General features: G+C 37.3%; 1 protein-coding gene and 1 long non-coding RNA gene across 2 annotated transcripts in view; one reads left to right on the top strand and one right to left on the bottom strand.

Annotated features, from left to right (window-relative positions):
- The window catches only part of akt1 (v-akt murine thymoma viral oncogene homolog 1), a 64,318-nt gene that overhangs the window by 15,672 nt on the left and 26,076 nt on the right, over positions 1–22,570 (top strand). Inside the window, exon 3 of the mRNA XM_084393612.1 lies at positions 22,142–22,270. Within this exon, the coding sequence (XP_084249738.1) occupies positions 22,142–22,270 (129 nt within the window). The remainder of the gene's footprint in view (positions 1–22,141; positions 22,271–22,570) is intronic.
- Positions 6,479–11,540, bottom strand: LOC311280452. Its single transcript, XR_014625677.1, has 3 exons — positions 8,478–11,540; positions 7,261–8,085; positions 6,479–7,153 (listed from the first exon to the last, which is right to left on the bottom strand). It is a non-coding gene; the product is annotated as an uncharacterized lncRNA (long non-coding RNA).

Below are 22,570 nucleotides of genomic sequence, written 5' to 3'. Positions count from 1 at the left end.
ATTGCGTCGTCACGTCACATCTGTCCTCATAAAGAAGAGTCTCGGCTAGTATGGGCTATATTGCGTCATCACGTCACATCTGTCCGCATAAAGAAGAGTCTCGGCTAGTATAGGCTATAGTGCGTCATCACGTCACATCTGTCCGCATAAAGAAGAGTCTCGGCTAGTATAGGCTATATTGCGTCATCACGTCACATCTGTCCACATAAAGAAGAGTCTCGGCTAGTATAGGCTATATTGCGTCGTCACGTCACATCTGTCCTCATAAAGAAGAGTCTCGGCTAGTATAGGCTATATTGCGTCGTCACGTCACATCTGTCCACATAAAGAAGAGTCTCGGCTAGTATAGGCTATATTGCGTCGTCACGTCACATCTGTCCTCATAAAGAAGAGTCTCGGCTAGTATGGGCTATATTGCGTCATCACGTCACATCTGTCCACATAAAGAAGAGTCTCGGCTAGTATAGGCTATATTGCGTCGTCACGTCACATCTGTCCTCATAAAGAAGAGTCTCGGCTAGTATAGGCTATATTGCGTCGTCACGTCACATCTGTCCTCATAAAGAAGAGTCTCGGCTAGTATGGGCTATATTGCGTCGTCACGTCACATCTGTCCTCATAAAGAAGAGTCTCGGCTAGTATAGGCTATATTGCGTCGTCACGTCACATCTGTCCTCATAAAGAAGAGTCTCGGCTAGTATGGGCTATATTGCGTCGTCACGTCACATCTGTCCTCATAAAGAAGAGTCTCGGCTAGTATGGGCTATATTGCGTCATCACGTCACATCTGTCCACATAAAGAAGAGTCTCGGCTAGTATGGGCTATATTGCATCATCACGTCACATCTGTCCACATAAAGAAGAGTCTCGGCTAGTATGGGCTATATTGCATCATCACGTCACATCTGTCCTCATAAAGAAGAGTCTCGGCTAGTATAGGCTATATTGCGTCGTCACGTCACATCTGTCCACATAAAGAAGAGTCTCGGCTAGTATGGGCTATATTGCATCATCACGTCACATCTGTCCACATAAAGAAGAGTCTCGGCTAGTATGGGCTATATTGCATCATCACGTCACATCTGTCCACATAAAGAAGAGTCTCGGCTAGTATGGGCTATATTGCATCATCACGTCACATCTGTCCACATAAAGAAGAGTCTCGGCTAGTATAGGCTATATTGCGTCATCACGTCACATCTGTCCACATAAAGAAGAGTCTCGGCTAGTATAGGCTATATTGCGTCATCACGTCACATCTGTCCACATAAAGAAGAGTCTCGGCTAGTCGGCTATGATTGTGAGGATGTTGGTGGTGGAGATTTATAGCCTTTTCTCGCAGCACTTGATATAATTAAACTTATCAATTCGATGGCGGATCCAGAAAGGTTCAAACGACAATCACCAACTGGAGATTCACCCGGTGTAAAACGCAAAACACTTCGGACTTCGGAGAAAAAAAGAGATGCAACCGGCCCATGCGAAAACAAGGATAAATATCGGAAGGGCATTAAATGTAGTCACGCAATGCTGATGTTGTTAACATTAACAATTTGAGAACAAAGTGTAATTTGCCCGGTTTGACGTGATATGATAAGCGATCGTTAGATTTAATTGGCGCGATTTACTGCAATGTTTTTTTTCCCCTTAGTTGGTCAGAACAAAAGTAGATGTTTACTTACTTGTTCAGACGACATTTTCCGTTGAAAATTCTTATGTTGGTCAAACTTCCAAAAAGTATAATCTGTGATTTCGAATGGCAGGATCCACACCGGCAGCGACTGACAGACGCACATTCTCCTCAAAACATCGGATTCATCCGCGCTGTGCCGTGCCGAGGCACAACCCACGTAAAAGTTGATAATTCCGCGAATAACTGCAATTGCAGATTTCGAACAGAGATGGCGACAAAGAGGAAAACTGCGGACTGCAGCTTTAAGTTAGTCAGAATCCACTCACCGCTCAAAACGCCGGAGTATTTTGTTGCATGCTTGCGAATCAGTAAATGTATCTTAAGAATCTTTAAATAATTGTACTGGAAAACAAGACAGTTTTCTGCACGCTCTATCAAGGCAGCTGCATAGAAATGCAAATGTTGTTCTTATCATGAAGTATTTTTAAATTAGCTCGACCAAACCCTTTTGTGATTCCTTCAAGACCATTTTTGATAAAACATGTCCACAGTTTAATTAACTTAAAATCTAAAGTTCACCCTATTTACCCTGCAACGTCCTGTTATCATTTACTCGCCCCGTACACAAGAAGAGATGCTCTTTTCATGAGCTTTGAAAGAAAACAGTGAATACAGGAGCTTTCAAAAAGGACAAAGAAATTAACTATTGTTCAAATGAACTTTAATGCAGAACATTCCGGATTGCTCAAAGCCTCAAAGAGTAGATCATGTCTCTAGCGACACCAAGGTTATGGGTTTGATTCCCAGGCAATGAACAAATGATCTAAAATATACTTTCAATGCAATGCAAGTCTCTTTGGATAAAAGCATCTGCCATTATTAGAGAGTCATTAGAGCGAGCGAACAGAGAAGACAATGTGAGGAGATGCATTCTTCTCACATTGTCTCAAATTTCTGTTGCATGTTGTTTGAATACAATGACAGATTTCTGAAGCCTGGCGTTTTCATCTCAGCGATGGTTCCTCTACGAATCCAGGTCATTGTGCACTTGTCTATAAATATAGTTTAACAGCAGCAGCCGAGGGATTTCTTTCATTTGTTTTAGTCTGTATTCAGTTCTCCAGCCACTGAAAAACTCCTCTTTTAACCTTAAACGGCATCGACCTCACAATCCCTGCACCGGAGAAGGTCACATTCTAGATTCTCTGATCTGAGAACAAGCGGGCACTTTTGTTGCCGTTAGCGAAACTTAATTAGCCTCTCGATTCTGTATCAATTAGTCATGTGTAGAAAACTGGCATTTCTTTGTTCCTTCTTTTCTGTGTACCAGCGTAACATCAAAATGTACTTTGTTAATTCAAGTTCCTGTTCCTATTGTGAATTCATCTGAAATGCATGTTTGTCTTCATGATCTTTGACCAAAATGACTTTTGATATGACAGATATCTTGCTTCCTTAGAATAATGTGCTCTGTCGAAAGACCAAAAGCATGTATCAAGAAAGTGATAAATGTAAATTTTTATTTGATTCTGTGTTTGTAAGTGCAGATGAAACTGTCAGATGTGTTTTCAGACGTGCTGTAGGTCTGTTTTGTCTGTCAGAGCTCAGCAGTTTCAGCATCTGGAGTGGATTGACGTCATACACTCGTCTATTTCATTCCAACAAACGTAAAGAGGCTATGTTTTATAAAGCCAAAAATGCACTGTTTTTCTGCCAAGTGAGGACATCACGAAACATCAAAGCATGAGAACATCAAGGCCAAGAGCTCAGCGAAGGCCAGTAAAACTGAGGCCTGATTTACCAGTTAAACTCTCCATTATCTGAGCTGCGCGACTAGTGTGAAGAAACGGCCCCTCGTTAGACTAATGAAGCGAAATCGATTAGAATTTATTTACTGGATAAAGATACTTTTTGAAATTCATGCAAAACGTAGATAGCATTTTCAAAGTAATGTAACCCGGGTGTTGATATGTGGTTGCTAGGATGATGCTTGAGTGTTGTGAGCTGTTGCCTGGGTGTTGCTGTATGGTTGCTAGGATGATGCACGAGTGTTGTGAGTGGTTTCCTGGGTGTTGCTGTATGGTTGCTAGGATGATGCATGAGTGTTGTGAGTGGTTGCCTGGGTGTTGTTATGTGGTTGCTAGGATTATGCATGAGTGTTGTGAGTGGTTGCCTGGGTGTTGCTGTATGGTTGCTAGGATGATGCATGAGTGTTGTGAGTGGTTGCCTGGGTGTTGCTGTATGGTTGCTAGGATGATGCACGAGCGTTGTGAGTGGTTGCCTGTATGTTGCTGTATAGTTGCTAGGATGATGCATGAGTGTTGTGAGTGGTTGACAGGGTGTTGATGTGTGGTTGCTAGGATGATGCTTGAGTGTTGTGAGTGGTTGCCTGGGTGTTACTGTAGATGCATGAGTGTTGTGAGTGATTGCCTGTGTGTTGCTATGTGGCTGCCTGGGTGTAGTAACTGTTATGTTCGAGTGTTGTATGTAGTTGCTAGGGTGTTGCTGTAATGCTAGAGTGTTCTGAGTGTTTTCCAGGGTGTGGCTTTTTGGTTGCTGGGATGTTGCTATGATACTAGAGTGCTTTTTTGTTGCTAGGGTGATTCTATGATGCTAGAATGTTTTTAGTAGTTGTTAGATTGTTACTGTGATGCTGGAGTGCTGTGAGTGGTTGCCAGGCTGTTGCTACGTGTTTTCTAGGATGATGCTAGAATGTTTTGAATGGTTGCCAGGGTGTAGCTATAATGCTACAGTGTTGTGAGTGGTTGTCAGGGTGTTGCTATTTGATTGCTAGAGTGTTAGTATGATGCTAGTGTGTTACCTTATGGTTTCTAGCATACTCTGATGTTTTGAGTGGTTGCAAAAGTGTTACTACTATGATGTTAGAGAGTTGTGAGTGGTGGCCAGGCTGTTGCTATGTGGGTTATAGGATGATGCTAGAATGTTTTGAGTGGTTGCTACAGAGTGTTACTAATATGATACTAGTGTGTTGTAAATGGTTGTCACTGTGTTGCTATTTGATTGCTAGAGTGTTACTATAATTCTAGAGTGTTCTGAGTGGTTGCTATTTATTTATGTTGATAGCGTGTTAGTATGATAGCTAGTGTGTTGCTGTGTGGTTTCTATGATGCTAGAATATTTTTAGTGGTTGCCAGGGTGTTGCTATGTTGTTGCTAGGATGGTACTAGAGTGTTCTAAATGGTTGCCTGGGTGTTTCTATGTGGTTGCCTTGTAGCTATGATGCTAGAGTGTTGTGAGTGGTTGTCAAGGTGAAGCTATTTGGTTGCTGGGGTGTTACTATGGTTCTAAATTGTTGTGAGTGGTTGCCAGGCTGGTTTCTAAGTGCTAAGTGGTTTCTAGTATGATGCTAGAATGTTGAGGTTGTTGTTAGAGTGTTACTATGATTCTAGAGTGTTCTGGGTGGTTGCCAGGGTGTTGCTATGAAGCTAGAGTGTTGTGAGTGGTTGTTATGTGGTTTCTAAGATGATGCTAGAGCATTTTGAGTGGTATCCAGGGTGTTGCTATAATGCTTAAGTGTTGTGAGTGGTTGCCAGGGTGTTGCTAAGGTTTTATGATTGGTATTTTGATCTGATTTAGCACATTGCTGTGTGGTTTAAGTGTTCTGTAGGTTTTTTCCATCTCTTTTCTGTCCAGCAGGTGAAACTGGTGCGTTTTTTAGTGCATCAATTTGTTCACATTTTCCTGTTTTTTTTTTTACATGTACACTGTGTCCCATTTCACATAGTTTTTGTTTGCCATTAATTAGCAATGATGGGAAGGGATTCATAGCCTGTGATTTTCTCTGAACACAGAGATACAGAACAAGCGGTTCTAGGTCTTTTCACTCACATTATCACTAAACGGACCTGCTGAACGCTAATTGTCTCAGTTCAGCTTCAGGCGACACTATCAAGGATCGTATTACACACAGATATAGCCGACGGAAAACACAGATTTCATTGACCTGCTTCTACACAATTTTCTGGAATCAGTGTGTACACGTTTATATCAGTCCAAGTCACGTTTAAACTATACAATGAGCACTTCTAGGGGTGTGACTAAAATGTTATACCATCTAATTTCACACTTACTGTATATTTATGTGTACAATAACATTCAAATGTTTGGGGTCGGTAAGATTCCTTATTGTTTTTGAATGAAGTCTCTTCTGCTCACCAAGGCTGCATTTATTTGTTAAAAAATACAGCAAAAAATAATATTATTTTCAATGTGAATATACAGTAAAGTGTCATTTATTCCTGTGATCAAAGCTGAATTTTCAGCATCATTACTCCAGTCTTCAGTGTCACATGATCCTTCAGAAATCATTCTAATATGATGATTTGATGCTCAAGAAACATTTATGATTATTTTCAATGTTGAAAACAGTTGTGCTGCTTCATATTTCTGTGGAAACTATTTTTTTGTAACACATCCTTTATTTTAACTTTTGATCATTTTAATGCATCCTTGCTGAATAAAAGTATTAATTTCCAAAAAAAAAAACCTTTAAACTTTTGATTAGTAGAATGCATAAATATAGTTATGTTTTTTTATAATTCAACATTAATTGATAAAAAATTTAAGTAACCATGTTATTATTTAACCATTTGATTATTTTCTCTTTTTATTTGACACATCCACCATGAAAGCGAAAACACTCACTCCTGTCTGTAGCCCATTACTGCTAAACATGAAGTGCTCATAAAACATAAAAGATAATTTCTCATTAAACATTTGACGGCCCTTTGCTGAGCTTTCCCAGCGCGACACACATCTCCTCTCCTCTCTTCTTCACTGTCCGAACATGACAGCTCAGGCGTGCCGTCTTCAGTGTCACATGATCCTTCAGAAATCATTCTAATATGATGATTTGCTGCTCAAGAAACATTTATGATTATTATCAATGTTGAAAACAGTCGTGCTGCTTCATATTTCTGTGGAAACTGATGCATTGATTTATTTTTATTTTTTTACATAAGTTCCTTTTGTATAACTTTCGATCAGTTTAATGCATCCTTGCTGAATAAAAGTATTAATTTCTTTCAGAAAAAATACTCATTTGATGAGTAGCATACATAGTTTTTTTTTTCTTGTGATTCAACATAATAATAATTATTATTTTTTTTTTTTAAGTAACCATGTAGTTATTTCTCATTTGGTTATTTTCTCTTTATTTTGCTCGCCCACCATGAAAGCGAACACACTCATTCCTGTCCGTAGCCCATTACTGCTAAACATGAAGTGCATGCTCATAAAACATAAAAGATAATTTCTCATTAGATGTTTGACGCCCCTGTGCTGAGCTTTCCCAGTGCGACACGCCTCTCCTCTCCTCTCCTCTGACTCTCTCCATCACTGTCGGATCGTGACAGCTGAGCACATCAGCGCCGGGTCTCTGGCTGGACGAGCGTCGGATCACGGTTCCCCGGTTCCCCGGTGGATCTCACTCTCTCTCTGTCTGGAGGCCAGCAGGTCCCGGTGCTGCGGGTGATGGCAGACAGGCTCCTGCTAAATGTGCTGGAGAGATGTAAATTACCAGAGTGCAGCTGTCAGCGTGTGTGTGTGTGTGTGTGTGCGCCAGCAGGGTCTGCTTCTGTCTGCGTATCTGCCCGCTGTGTGCTTACTTTTCTGTGCCGAAACCTCCTGCTCTGCAATTGTGCTGCTCGTCCGGCCCATTTTTCTCTCTGCCTTCCTCTTCTTCTGTTCATTCTCTCCACTTTCTTTCCACTCTTTCACGCGTCTGCTGGCGTTCCCCGTGTTTCTGATCGCTGTGGTCTCGCCCGTCTCTGTCATCCATCATAAACATATCTTCAGCTGTTAGAGTCACTGTTGTTTCAGAATGTGTTTGTCAAGTGGGTGAGAGTGCTGTTGTTTTATATTTAGATAATATGAGTAAAGATATACAAGTAAATTTACACAACAGTCTACACACTTGTACAAAGGTTATTTGATTGTGTCACAGAATAATTTTACTGTTACATCTCAGATTTTTAGAACCTTAGATTTTAGAGCCTTTGATTTTTAGAACCTTAGATTTTAGAATCTTAGATTTTTAGAACTTTTGATTCTTAGAACCTTAGATTTTAGAACCTTATACTTTTAGAATCTTAGATTTTTAGAACCTTAGATTTTTAGCATCTTAGGTTTCAGAACCTTAGATTTTTGAACCTTAGATTTTAGAATCTTAGATTTTAGAACATTATATTTTAGAACATTATATTTTAGGACATTAGATTTTTAGGAACCTTAGATTTTAGAATCTTAGATTTTAGAACATTATATTTGAGGACATTAGATTTTTAGGAACCTTAGATTTTAGAACCTTATATTTTTAGAACCTTATATTTTTAGCATCTTAGTTTTTAGAATCTTAGATTTTTAGAACATTAGATTTTTAGGAACCTTAGATTTTAGAACATTAGATTAATAGAACCTTAGATTTATATAACCTAAGATTTTTAGAACCTTAGATTTTAGAATCTTAGATTTTAGAACATTAGATTTTTAGGAACCTTAGATTTTAGAACATTAGATTAATAGAACCTTAGATTTGTATAACCTTAGATTTTAGAACATTAGATTTATAGAACCTTAGATTTGTATAACCTTAGATTTTAGAACATTAGATTTATAGAACCTTAGATTTTAGAATCTTAGATTTTTAGAACCTTAGATTTTAGAACTTTAGATTTTTAGCATCTTAGTTTTTAGAATCTTAGATTTTTAGAACATTAGATTTTTAGGAACCTTAGATTTTAGAACATTAGATTAATAGAACCTTAGATTTTTAGAACCTTAGATTTTAGAATCTTAGATTTTAGAACATTAGATTTTTAGGAACCTTAGATTTTAGAACATTAGATTTTAGAATCTTAGATTTTTAGAACCTACAGATCATCCTTATCTAGTTATTTAGTCTAATAAACCTGGCTGGCATAATAATGTTTGACAAATTGATTTTATTTGCTTAGGATAAAAGCATCTGCTAAATGCATAAATTGTAAATGATTTTCTTCACGTCATTTCCAGGAGTGCTTGAGTTTATATCAGTCATATCTGGGGCTGTTTACAAGAGACCAGCCTTTCCAAGGAATATAGTCACTAGTTTGAGAGGTTAGTGACTCAGACAGTCTCTTCCGCTCTAATTGACCAATTCTTGACCAGAAAAAGCTGAAAAAAGTGAAAAATAACCCTGGAAAGATCTGGTGTGCGTGTATAATCTTCCATGCACATATTGGGATTTATAGAAAATAAATTTGGCATAAATACGTGTGCACCATCTGCACTGGTTTACTGGTGTGAGTGGAGTAATGAAGTGCACTATGATTTAGTTCATATCTCATAGGATCTTGTAGGCTACCGTTAAACACACTTACTGTAGTAGCACATGGATGTGAATATGCGTATGGAAGTTAAATGCAGATTAAGGATGTGCCTGAAGCCGAAAACTTATGTATATGGAAAGGAAATGACGCATTCTACGGAGCCCCGGCCTAAAGGGACATGGTGATGAAAAAAAATTAAAATTTCAATGCTTTTGCGTTCTCTCTTGCAATTATAATTGGCTAATTATATTTAGCGGCGATCCTGACCACACCTTTTACAAGATAAGATATTTATCAATGACGCTCAGAATGCGTTATTCATTTTCCGTGCCTTTCCGAATTCGGATTTAGGCTTCAAGCACATCTTCAATGCAGATCATGTTATGCATAGTAAAATAAGCTCTATAAATGGTTATTTTGGGGTGGGGATGCATATGCACGCACGTCTTCCACAGACTGGGATTTCTAAAGGCAATTTTGTACTGGTTTTTACCATGCATATGGTTTTATAAATCTGAAAACATTTGTGCTTACGGAAAATCTGCCTTTTGTGCATACGCACACTTTTAGGAGGAAATGTACACAAGGATTTATATACGAGACTCCAGATGTTATGCTGAAAAGCTTGCAAGATTTTTAGTATTGCTATGCTGCAATTTCATTTGCTGAAAATGACCTTTAAACATGCTTCAGTCTCATTTGACTGCATAATCACGACTTACTTTGACAACAGACTTCTTACATTAGAACATTTGCATTGTATATGCTCAAACCATTAATCTTCCGGCTTCTCTCACGCAGAGCATCAATGCGAAACTTTTCTGGTAATGTGGACAGTATTTGATGTTCACACATGACGACATCGGCCTGCTTATTTAGGGTTTAAAAGACACTTAATATACAGTCAAACCAATGTATTCAGACTCCTTCAACATTTCTCAAATTATCACGGTTTATTCGCTATAGTTTAGAAAATGGTAATAAAATATGACAAGAACTCATTGATATTTGACTGGTTTTGTCCGTCCTTCTGTTAGACTGTCTCACACATGAATTATGTTGAATATCTGTCAGCTGTTAAATTTAACTACACCATTAGATAATACCAGTTTAGCTCAACCAATCACCAAGCAATGCTTCATTGTGTTCAGTCTGTGTGTAAAAAGAGCATTAGCAATTAAAGAGAAAACACTTCAGCAAAACATGATCAGCTCAAAGATCATTTTTGGTCCTAAATGTCACTGGTAGTCACTGTATGAAGAATTTTTGAGTATAATATGTCAACAGTTTACTTTATTTTGCAAATGAACTATAGTGTCCTGCAACCATTAGTAAAAAAACCATTAAATCTGGTGTCTGAATCATTTTTGGTTTGACTGTGTTTACTAATGTTATAGAATTGACTGCACTGACACTATCAAATGAGAACGAAACTTAAACTCAACGTTGTCTGTATGTCACTCGTCACGAAAGCTGATGTTTTCACAGTCCTTCATAGCGCAGGACACAATCCCACAACAATAACGTCATTCTGTCGGAAACTCATGCGAGCATCTGTACGGCTCGCTGGAATTTTTTCGCTCCTGTTTGTTTGTTTTCTTTGCACTATCCCAGTAAACTAATCCATGGAGCGCTTGTTTACCGGAACGAAAAGGGGGGGAAAGAATCTACAACACAAAAAGCAGCGGAGGGGGAAAAACTTCCCACAGTGTCTCTATGGTAATCAGCAGGTGCCTGTGGCCGGCGAGAAGAAGTGAAGCCTTTCTTACGAGCGTGAGAAAGAGTGTCCGACCCCTCTCCTCCTCCCCCCCGCGCCTCCGTTCACCCCTTTTCTCTTGTACGGTGGCAAAACCCACCCCAGCGGCAACAGTGGTGTCTGCCAAACGCTCCCTCTGATCCAGCTGCAATGAAAAACGGGACCAACAAAAGACGGGAAGAAAAGGAGAAAGGCAGAAGAAGATGGAGAAGCTGCGGAAGAGTTTAAGCTCCTGGTTGGCAGTGCCAGGATGCTCGGGCAGAAATTAACTTTATTTATCTGGAGGGGGAATATTTGCCTCCCAGATTTGATTTAAAGGGGCGTTTGTTATGAATATAAAGGCAAATTCATATTCTACTCATATAAAAACACAGTTTATGCCAAATTCGTAAATGTGAAGACAGTAGAGAGCAGCTGTGACTTGGTTGCGGAAGTATTTTCCCCTTGCAATATTTTAGTGCGTTTTTAATTTTATTCTTGTGATTTTTAATTTTAGAGTGTTTTTCTTTTCTTTTTGTCTTTTTTTTTTTTTAACAAGAAACCATTTCACACTATCAAAGCACATTAAATCCTTCACTAGATATGCAAAGAAAAGATCATTTTGAAATATTTATTATTTTATTTTAGGCCTGTCTAGCCCAAAGTTAAGTGTTTTGTGTCGCTTATATGGGAAACATTTTGACACCTATGGTGGGTGAACTGAGAAAATATATGCATATATAATATATAGAAATTTAAATAAATATGCACATATATATGCAGAATGTTATATGTGTGTGTGTGTGTGTGTGTGTGTGTGTGTGTGTGTTTATATATGTATGCATGTGTGTGTATATGTATGCAATGCATGTATGTATTTGTGTGTGTGTGTGTATATGTATATATATATATATATATATATATGCACAAACACACACACACACACACACACACACACATTGGCTGGCTGGCCACTGATACATTGCAATTGTTTTATAAATGTTGATATACTTAGCAAAATCAGTTGTGAATATTACATAGCAGATAAAAAGATGGCTATAGGTTTTACATATCTGCTGTAGAGCATGTTTGTCACTGTCGGTGGCCTTTTAGCCCTGAGAGCCGGTTAGGGACGACCCGCTGCTGGACCTCTGGCTCATTGATATGCAGAGAACGGGCTCGTCCGGCACAGCTGCAGGATACCCGCTCACAGGGGCTCCAGGGGGAGAGGGGGAGGCCCAGGAAAAACCAACAAAAGAGCCCCCCCATTCCCGGTTTTCAGAGATTTAATTCCCTAAATCCTGAAGCTCTCCTCCTCTCCTTCCTTAAACGCCTCCTTTCTCCTCTCACACACAGCCTGTCACCCGCGTTTCCCATCCTCTCGCTCGCCCTGAGCCATGAATGCAGCGGCAGTGGGAAGTGTCAGGAAGTCTCGGGACATGTCGGGAAGTGTCAGGGAGTTTCGGGACGTCTCAGGAAGTGGCAAGGAGTGGCAGGAAGTGTCAGGGAGTCTCAGAAAGTGTCAGGAAGTCTTGGGAAGTGTCAGGGAGTCTCAGGAAGTCTTGGGAAGTGTCAGGGAGTCTCAGGAAGTTTCGAGAAGTGTCAGGAAGTGCCGGGAAGTCTCAGGAAGTGTCAGGAAGTCTCAAGAAGTGGCAGGGAGTGGCAGGAAGTAGCAGGTGGGGTCTGGAAGTGTCAGGGAGTGTCAGGAAGTCTCAGGGAGTGGCAGGGAGTGTCAGGAAGTGTTGGGGAGTGTCGGGGAGTGTCAGGAAGTGTCAGGGACTGTCAGGAAGTGTCGGGGAGTGTCAGAAAGTCTCAGGAAGTCTCAGGAAGTGGCAGGGAGTGGCAGGAAGTGTCGGGAAGTGGCAGGTGGGGTCTGGAAGTGGCAGGAAGTGGCAGGGAGTATCAGGAAGTCTCAGGATCTCTTCCCACTTGATGTGGATGCAGCGCCGGGCGCTCTCACACACTTTCTTTTTATTTGACCTTTTGCTTTTCTTTTCTTCCTCTTGTGTTGCTCCCTTTCACACTGTTGCTTTAATTTACCCGGTTTTTATGGTCTTTCGCAATCTTCTCTGTTCCTTTTTAGAAGAATACTGCAGAAAGTTAAATATTTCATCTTTAATTATATATATATATATGTATATATGTGTGTGTGTGTGTGTGTGTGTGTGTGTGTATATATATAATAGTACAGTGTTAAATATTATATATTTGATAGTTTTTAGTTTTATAGTTATATATTTAGAATATTAATTATGTATTTATAAATATTTATTTAATATATATATATATATATATAATTAAATATATTTATAATTCTTTATATATATATGTATGTATATATATATATATATATGTATGTGTATATATATATATATATATATATATATATATATATATATATATATATATATATATATATATATATATACAATATATTATGTTATGAATATTACTGATTAATATTTATATATCTATATATTCATAAATATGTATTTGTAAACATATATATATATATATATATATATATATATCAATTGTAAAAAAACAAGTATATATTATATTATGTATTAATATATACTGTATATGTAATAATGTTATACTATATACAGTATATTACATAATATGAATATAGTATTTTTTCATGTAAATATAAATTGTATATAATTATATATATTTATATATATATTTATATTATATATCAATTATTAATATTAATTGTGTGTGTGTGTGTGTATATATATATATAATTACATATAAAATATGATTATAAATTATAGAACAACTCCATATTGTATTATGTATTCATATATGTAATTATGTATATATGTATTATATATATATATATATGTTATGTTCATTCTTAATATGAATTTTATTTATATATATATATATATATATATATATATATATATATATATATATATATATATATATATATATATATAATGTAATGTAAATTATAAAAAGAAGCACACACACACAAATAGATTTATATATAATATTTATGTTATTCATTAATTACTAATGTTAATGTTTGTATGTAATGTATATGGAAATCTGTCTTTCTGTCTCGTGTGTTCACAGATAATGTGAGTATGTCTGAGATGTTTGGCAAACAATGGTCTGTTTCTCCAGAGTCTAATTTGTTTAGATGCTCTCTGTTACAGAAACACACACACGTCTGTAGTAACATCAGTCTGAAACAGGTGATGTGTGTGACAACACAAATAAATGCAAAACTACACGAACAGCTGTCTCATTGTCCCTGGTTTATCTCTGCGTCAGAGTTCTGAGCCGAAAACAAGAGCAGCGTGTCAGAAAAGTAGAAGTGTTGAGTTAGAGAAAGAGGAAGGAACGCAGAGACAGGAAAAGGTTAGATGAGAAAGTGGCTCATGAAGAGAGGAAGGTGAAAGAGATGAGGAGACGGTCAGACGGATGTGGTGGTCGTGTTCGGTGTCACATGACATTGTGTGTGTGTGTGTGTGTGATAGAATATGAAACACTGGATGTTGAACACCAAAATGCTTATATAGCGATTCTCATATATATACAGTGATCCTTGAAAGTTTGTGAACCCTTTGAAGAATCTGTAAAAAAATTAATAATTTTATTAATTATGATTAGTAATAGTATTATGATCATACAAAAATGCATGTTATTTTTTTTATTTAGCAATAAGATATTTGACATAAAAGATGTTTACATATAGTCCACAAGACAAAAAATGGCTGAATTTATCAAAAATGACCCTCTTTACAAGTTTACATTCCCTTGATTCACTGTGTGTCGTTCCCTGGATGATCCATTGTTTTGTGATGGTTGTTCTTGAGTCCCTTGTTTGTCCTGATCAGTTTAACTGCACAATGTTCCTCAGAGAAATCCCAAAATTCCTTCAGTTTTCCAGCATCTTTTGCATATTTGAACCCTTTCCAGCAGTGATAGTATGATTTTGAGATCCATCTTTTCACACTGAGCACCATTGAGGGACTCGAACACAACTATTAAAAAAGGTTCAAACATTCACTGATGCTCCAGAAGGAAAGCAGTCCCTCAAAGGTCCTCAGTGTGAAAAGATTAATCTCAGTGTATTATTTATGATGTGATATGCTAAATAAGAAACTAAAACTGCCAGTAGGTGGCGGTAAATGAGTAAGTCGTTGGGCCCTATTTTAACGATCTGAAACGCAAGTATCAAACGCGAAACGCAAGTAACTTTGTGGGCGGATCTCGGCGCAAATCTAAAATGTGTTGGTCTGAAGTCGCTACATTACTCATAGGTGTGGTTTGGGCGTAACGTGAAATAAACCAATCAGAGCGACATCTCACATTCCCTTTAAGAGCAGGCGCGCTTGTTCCATGGCGGATTGCTATTATAACGGCGGATTTGCCAGTCGCACGCCAGGAGCGGTTCACAGCCGAGGAGACCGACGTTCTCGTCAGGGCCGTAAAACACAGAGAAGTGACATTGGGGATGGAGAAACACACACAAATTAGCTTCGGTTAAACAGGCGTATAATAATTTGGGTAAATGTGTAAGCTAGATTTATGCCTATTTTTTCACATCTTCATGGAGACCACAATGATTTCCCTCGTGTGGTAATATTGTTCCTTGTAATTATGTATGGTTTGCAGAAATGAAAACTGCTGCGACAGTGTGTAGATGAGAGAAGCAAAGTGTATGTGCGTTGTGCACACGCTACATTATGGCTAAGCATGCGCCCTTAAAATAGCATCTGAATAACGCGCCACTGACTTTAGACGAAGTTTTTCCTGGTCAGTGGAGGAATTGGTTTCTGAAACTGCAAAATAGCACCAGGGAACCGCTGGAACACGCCTCCTCTTTTCGCTGAACCGCCCCCGGGAGCGCAAGTTCATTCCCTAATTTACCGACGTGCGTCTGTGGAGGGAAATGTCCGCTGTGCGTCGGGTGCAAAATAGGAATGATACATGCGTCGGTGTACAAAGTCAATTGCTCTGGGTGCAAGATAGGGCCCTTTGAATCATTCATTCATTCATTCATTCATTCATTCATTCATTCAATTCATTCAAACAGTTGATTCATTCAGGAATGAAGTAAATGGCTCTCTTTATGAATGAATCATTGAATCATTGGTTCACCTGAGTGATTCACTCAAAACGAGGATTCATTCAGAAACAAAACATCGCTGTGTGTTGCTCTGGCTTTATAGGTGATATTTTCCTTGGCAAAATTGAGACATTAACAAAACAATATTGTGTCTAATATACTCCTTATTTATTGAAATGTTGTATATAATCAGTATCACATTTGAACTCGTGCTGTTCAAGATAAAAACAGCACTCATGTGATACTGCTTAAAGGTTGTATCAGTGATTTCAGGCCCATATTTTTTTTTATCACATTCATCTAATCTTTCCTAACGATCCGCTAGGGGGGAGGGTGTTGTGAGGTTTTGAGCCAGCTTCTTCTTCAGCTCCGACTTCGCGTGCAGCCGCGCACGAGCACTAAACCTCACAACACCCTCCCCCTGTCGGTGATTGGTTGGAACACTATTTGTTTTGGTTTTGAGTGGTTGGTGAAACCAATTGTTTCTGTGTGCAGATCTCAGAGCCTAGGCTGCCTACAGAGACACGGTTTTTGACGGCATGCTTATGGGGCGGGCAGCTAGCGGATCGTTAGGAAAGATTAGATGAATGTGATATTTTTTTGGGAATTACTGATACAACCTTTAACTATATCATATCATATAAATATGAGACGAAAACTCATATTTCAACTTTTCCTCTAATATCTTGAAGTTTAGTGCCATTATAACTGTATTCTATAAGCTTCATCATGCAGAAAGATGTTGCCCTGATTCATTTTCATCACAAATCCACTGTATGAAATGTAAGATGATCAATGTAAGTCTGGGGCGGGTGCGTTAAATCATTTTATTTGCATTTTCCCCTTAGCTAATTAATTAAATGAACATGTTAAATCGACAGCCCTAGTTGTAATATCTAGATTCTTTGAACTGAGCTTATTTTTATATAATTAAAGCATGGATTTTCTGTAATCGATATGCACTGTGGAAACAGCTGTACACTTGAGTTTTTTTATTTTAGTTACATTGAGGTACAAGGAACTGTTTGACCAAAATACAGGAACTTGGCAGAGGCCATGACAGCTAAAACATTGTGTAACATCAAACTTCTCTTTAGTGATCAGTTCTGGTGAAGAAGTGTTTATGTTTATGGATGGTGTAAATCATCACGTGTGCATCTGTGTTTTGCACACTATTGAAGGCTGTTTTCAGGGGTGTCACGATTCGACACATATCACGAGACTGAACTCACCATACCATATTAGTGCGATACTCCAAGACATATGGTAAAAGGTTAACAAAAAATGTACTCTTGATTAAAATGCTACATTTTACACTGTGTGTGTAAATGAATATTCTTGGACTTGGTGCTGAAACCCAAAGCACAGGACAATAGAGACACCAGAATAACAATATTCATGATTCTGATGCTGGAAATACAGAATTATTTTACATGAATATGCTTGAACTCTTTCACTGACTAGATATAATTAAAATAATCTAGGCCACTTTTTACTGGTAACATCAGACATTTGGCATTATCATTCCCCCATTGCATTATTATACATTATATTCAACATTATATATAGTAGTTTAATGTAGTACTGACACTAAAACTCTGAAAACTTGAATTTTTTCTCACACAGTAATTTTTATTTTGGGTGGATGATACACAATATTGTCATTATCCACGATACATATTGTTGCATTTTTGTATTGTGACGCGATATATTGTTACAGCCCTACCGTTTTTGCATGGGTTCGGTGTGCATGTGATCCTCAGCATGTTTTGCCCGTCATCAAATGGGCGGCAGTGAATGACCGGCGTGCGTCAGAGATTCTGGCATGAAAACCCTGGACGCTGTGTGTCCCTGTGGTGGATTAATCTCACACCCTACACAATTACAACTTTGGCATCATAACTACACACACATCTGTCAGTGCCCGTCAGGCCTGCGTTGTAAAGCACCTTCCCGTTTAAACAAGAGCCGTCTGTCCGTCTGAGACACTTACACGTTAGCAAACCCGCTGCGATAGATGCATCGCTCACGAATAAATGATTAAACTGAATCAGTTTGTTTTGTGTTTCTTTAGAAGGTCCCGATGTCACGCTGATGAACATGTGTCGTGATGTACGGTGTTCTGAATGGTGGACATACTGTCCCAGGACTCACTTGGCATAGAGACAGACAGACAGACGGGTAGACAGGCGTCCGGCCAGATCTGGTCTGGGTTTCTTTTGAATGGATGTGGTTGGGAAAGGGTCACGTCTGATCTTGGTCTAGTGCTTTTGAGATCACACGAACCAGATACAAGAATCTGTACTCGTAAATGATATCATTACCTTGAAGTCTCCCTGTAGTCAATCATTTTATCCCTTAAAACTCATCTTTGATCACTAAAATTACATATTTAAACGTTTTTTTTTTCCTTGAAAAAAAATGTCTTCATGCCTTAAAATATCTTGAATGTAACTCGACACCCTTGCCTCATTTAGTATGCGAGGTTCTATGAATATGCAAATGAGCTGATTGGTTACAAGGTAGTTTGTGACGTCAGAAACACCAGCGATTTCAAAGCGTGTTTTTGAGACTGTCTTTGGTTCACTGCAGTTTTAAGGAGGAAATACTCAGCAATGGTGTCGACTTATGAATTCACACATGCTTTGTCTTAAAGCGTATTAAAAACACCACATAGACACATAAACAACATTAAAAACTTGATTTTCAACACAGGTGGACTTTAATTATATTTATTTTATGATATTTATACACTACTGTTCATAAGTTTAGATTAAGATTTAGTTGTAAGTGTCTGTTCACCAAGGCTGCGTTTATTTGCAAAAAAAAAGAAGTATTATTATAATTTAAAATGATAGGAGATATGAAAAATTGCTATTTTTGCGTATAATTGGTCTTTTTAGATTCGGTGCATCATACATGTCAGACATTTTGGACATTGACCATTTTGAATTGTCGTAAAATGCTCTATTTTACGAATGCATTGGCGTAGTAGCGTTACAAAATTCAGTATGTGATAGTACTCAAAAGATATTGTGGTCAAAAACTATAATCAAATCTCAAAAAACACTAATAGCTTTTGATTAGTTTAGCCTATTGTCTTGAAAGATTCCTTTGATCAAGCCGAAAACATCGATGCCATTTATGCCATGGTCTTCCTGTGGACTATTTTGACACACTTTTTCAAACCAAGACCCTTGGTCCGATTTTCACCAAATTTGGCTCGGGTCATCTTCAGACTATGCTGGAATAAAGTTATGGATTTCATGTCGATGGACAAAACTCTTTTCGTTTCCTGCATCAACGAATTAGATGGCATGATGCCAAGCTGCATCTGAGACTGTATCTCTGCAAGGCTTTGGCATATTGACACCAAAATTGGTGCGTGTCATTGCCATCCAATACTGACCACACCACGCAAATTTGGTGTCAGCGCCACCTTTTGGTCAAAAGTAATAAGCAATTATGTCTCATCGAAAGTGATTGTGTATTTATGTTTTTTTTGTGTGTGTGGAATAGACTGATCAAAAGAACAGCATTTCTTTGAATTATAATGTTATAAAAGATTATATATGTCTTTTACTGTCACTTTCAATCAATGTAATGTGTCTTTGCTGAATAAAATAATTAATATATTTACAAAAAATTGCACTGAGCCCAAACTTTGAACGGTAGTGTATATTTACATTTACTCATTTTTCAAATATCACTTGAAAAAGAGGAATACAGTAAGTGATTCATCAAACACCAGACGAAGTACTTCCTATAGGAAGTGTGTTTTTGATTGCCAAAACCTCTTAGCCTGCTGAACAAGTTTGAGCGAGATGCCGTCACATCTTGCCACGATGAAAAATGGCAACAGCCGTAATAACATATTGGGCATCTGGTGTGAATGAGAGTCTTAAGTACACAGGGCTCAAGGACAGATGTTCCCGCGGCTGTGGGCTTTGCTCTTCCTCCTCCCCAGTTGTTGTGAATCAGGTGGACTCATTTGTAATGCTTTAGGTTTATTGAAGTGCTGAAGCTCCGCAGAGGTGTTGTGCTGCTCTAGTTTCACGAGCCACCTCCTATTGGATGCATTATGCGGTTTGGTAGTTTATCTTTTGTTGCTTGACTGTTCTAGATTGTCTTATTTGACCAGGGATTCACACACTTTTTTTGTCTGCTGAACCCTCGTGAGCTAAAATATGTACTCGCTTGTCCATGGTTCTCTCATTAATGGTTAATGGTCACGTGACATGCACACAAACAAGCAAAAATATTTTATCTTTTTTAGTACGTGATTTATTTTGATTGCTTTTTTGGGGGATTTATTTATTTTAATTGTACATTTTTTGACTATTAAAAAAAAAAAAAAAAAGTTATTATAGTTTTACATTTATATGATTTAATTAATTTCAGTAAGTATTTTATTTTTATTGCTTTTATTTGGAAATTGTTGATTTATTTATTTAATCCTCCATTCTTACGATTTTAATCATTTTTAGCGAGTGTTGTATTTTGACTATTTTATTTAAGAAATATTTATTATACTTTTATATTAATATTATTTAATTAATTTTAGCAAGTATCTTATTTTGATTGCTTTTATCTGGAAATTATTGATATATTTATTTAATCTTACCATTCTTATGATTTTAATCATTTTTAGTGAGTGTTGTATTTTGGTATTATTGAACCTTTAAAATGTTTATGATTTAAATAATGTTTAGTATGTGTTTTTAATAGAATTTCTTTTATTTTGAAACTTTCAATTTTTCACTCTGATGATTTAAAAAATTTTTTTTTTTGTTGTAATTTGACAGATTTATTATAATTTTACATTCTCATAATTTAATACATTTTTTTAAGTGTATTATTTTACATTTTGTATTTGGAAATAGTTTCAGTTTTAAATGATTATATCAATACTTTTTAGTGTCACATTCTGACATTTACATTTTTTGTAATATTTATTATAATTTTACATTTATATAATACAATTTTTAGTAGGTGTTTAATTGAATTTATTGTTTTATTTCAACAAAGGGACAAGTTGAAATTACTTGAGCATCATAGAATGGCTATTCTTCTAATAAAGAACTTTCCATAAATATGAACTTTCAATAAAACGGCTGTGAAATTCTCACGTTTGGAAGCAGGATTATGAGTTTAACTGATAAATGCATGTGTAGTTGCTCTGTTCTGGGCCAATCGCTGCTCCTCTGGCCTGTCACAGTTGAAATGAGCCAAAAAGCGTCTGAATATCAGCGAGACAGACGTTTGCCGTGACACATCCACACTTTAGTGACGGAGGAAATGGGCCAATTAAGGACAGCTTGCTCAGACCCTGCATGGGGTTAATATTCAACTCCCGTAATTAAAAATAAATTACACTTTTCCTGGATAACTATTCAAACTGTCTCTGTGTTTTTGACGTGCCACAGACTCCACGGCTGCGTGTCTCTCTCCGTTTTGTTTTTTCTTTTCCAATTCCGCAACATCTGGTGCAGTGATTTCTGCACGTTCCTCAGCACAAATTGATTTTGGATGCAGAAAACGGCAGCAGTTTTTTGTGCGCGCTTTCTCTTCGGAAACTGAGGTGTTTTGTGTCATGCTGTTGTTTTAAGTTCAAACAGGGTTTTAAATCTAAATTTAGATGCATGCTTTCACAATGCCTTTAAAATAGTTTCCTAAAGGCTTAGCTTTCCGTTCAGTGAATGATCTTAACCCTGTAAATCCCTGTATATGTTTTCTTATCTGATACATTAGGCTTCATTGCTCACATAATCTGATATAATTATGGGGAAAATGGAGGTCAATTTTATTCAGAGCACAAACTGAGCAATAATATGTTATCTGGTCCAGATGCTGATATTTATATGGTCGGCGCTCAATATCTACCAACAATATGTCTTATGATCAAAATAGTTTTATGATCAAAGCTCTGTAGTTTTAAAACATGCAATGCAATGATGATTGAGAGATGATCATATTTGACTCTCATTATTTTTCTATTAAATTATGTTGTGGTTAATTATGTAACATGCTTCAGTCCAGTTGAAATATTACTAACAAAATCAAAGTTATTCTTACTTTTACTTGATAAAAATCTAATTTGATAGTAGAAAGACGTGTGAAGGACGTTTGTACAATTACACTACAAGACTTTTACTTGCTATAAGAGTATAAACTCTCAGTCAGACACAGAAGGACTGGAGGAGATTGAGTTTTAAGATCATGTTGATCATTTATTAATTTATGTGTCAAATCTGATACAATATATGGGGTTAATAATATGACTTCAGAGTTATCAGGCATTGGCCGTATATGCATTCATGAGTATTTATAATGCTTTCTATTGTCTTCTGTCTCCTCAGGAGAGTACATAAAGACGTGGAGGCCGCGGTATTTCTTGCTGAAGAATGACGGTACGTTTACGGGTTATAAGGAGCGACCGCAGGACGCCGATCAGCTGGAGACGCCGTTAAACAACTTCTCAGTGGCTCGTGAGTCTCTCGTCCACACCTTACCTTATACTGCAGTCTTTAACAGAGCCTGAGATGGGGAAACACACTACTATAGTTATTTCTGTTTCTATATTGCTATGTGAACAACAACAATAAATAGGGGTAATATGGGACTATTTTATGATATGCATTATGTAGGATTCTACCATTGTCACATCATCTTATCACATTGCATGCTTACTTGAGTGCAGTATTTTTTTTTAATAAACGCAGTTATTTTGCATTTCTTTAAACAAAATTTTGTGTAAAAAAAGTCTATAATTTCAGTATAATTTCAGG

This window comes from Rutilus rutilus (assembly GCF_951802725.1).
Source record: "Rutilus rutilus genome assembly, chromosome: 21".
Taxonomy (NCBI): Eukaryota; Metazoa; Chordata; class Actinopteri; order Cypriniformes; family Leuciscidae; genus Rutilus; species Rutilus rutilus.
Note: the sequence above shows the minus strand (reverse complement) of the source record. Positions and strands in the feature narration are given on the sequence as shown.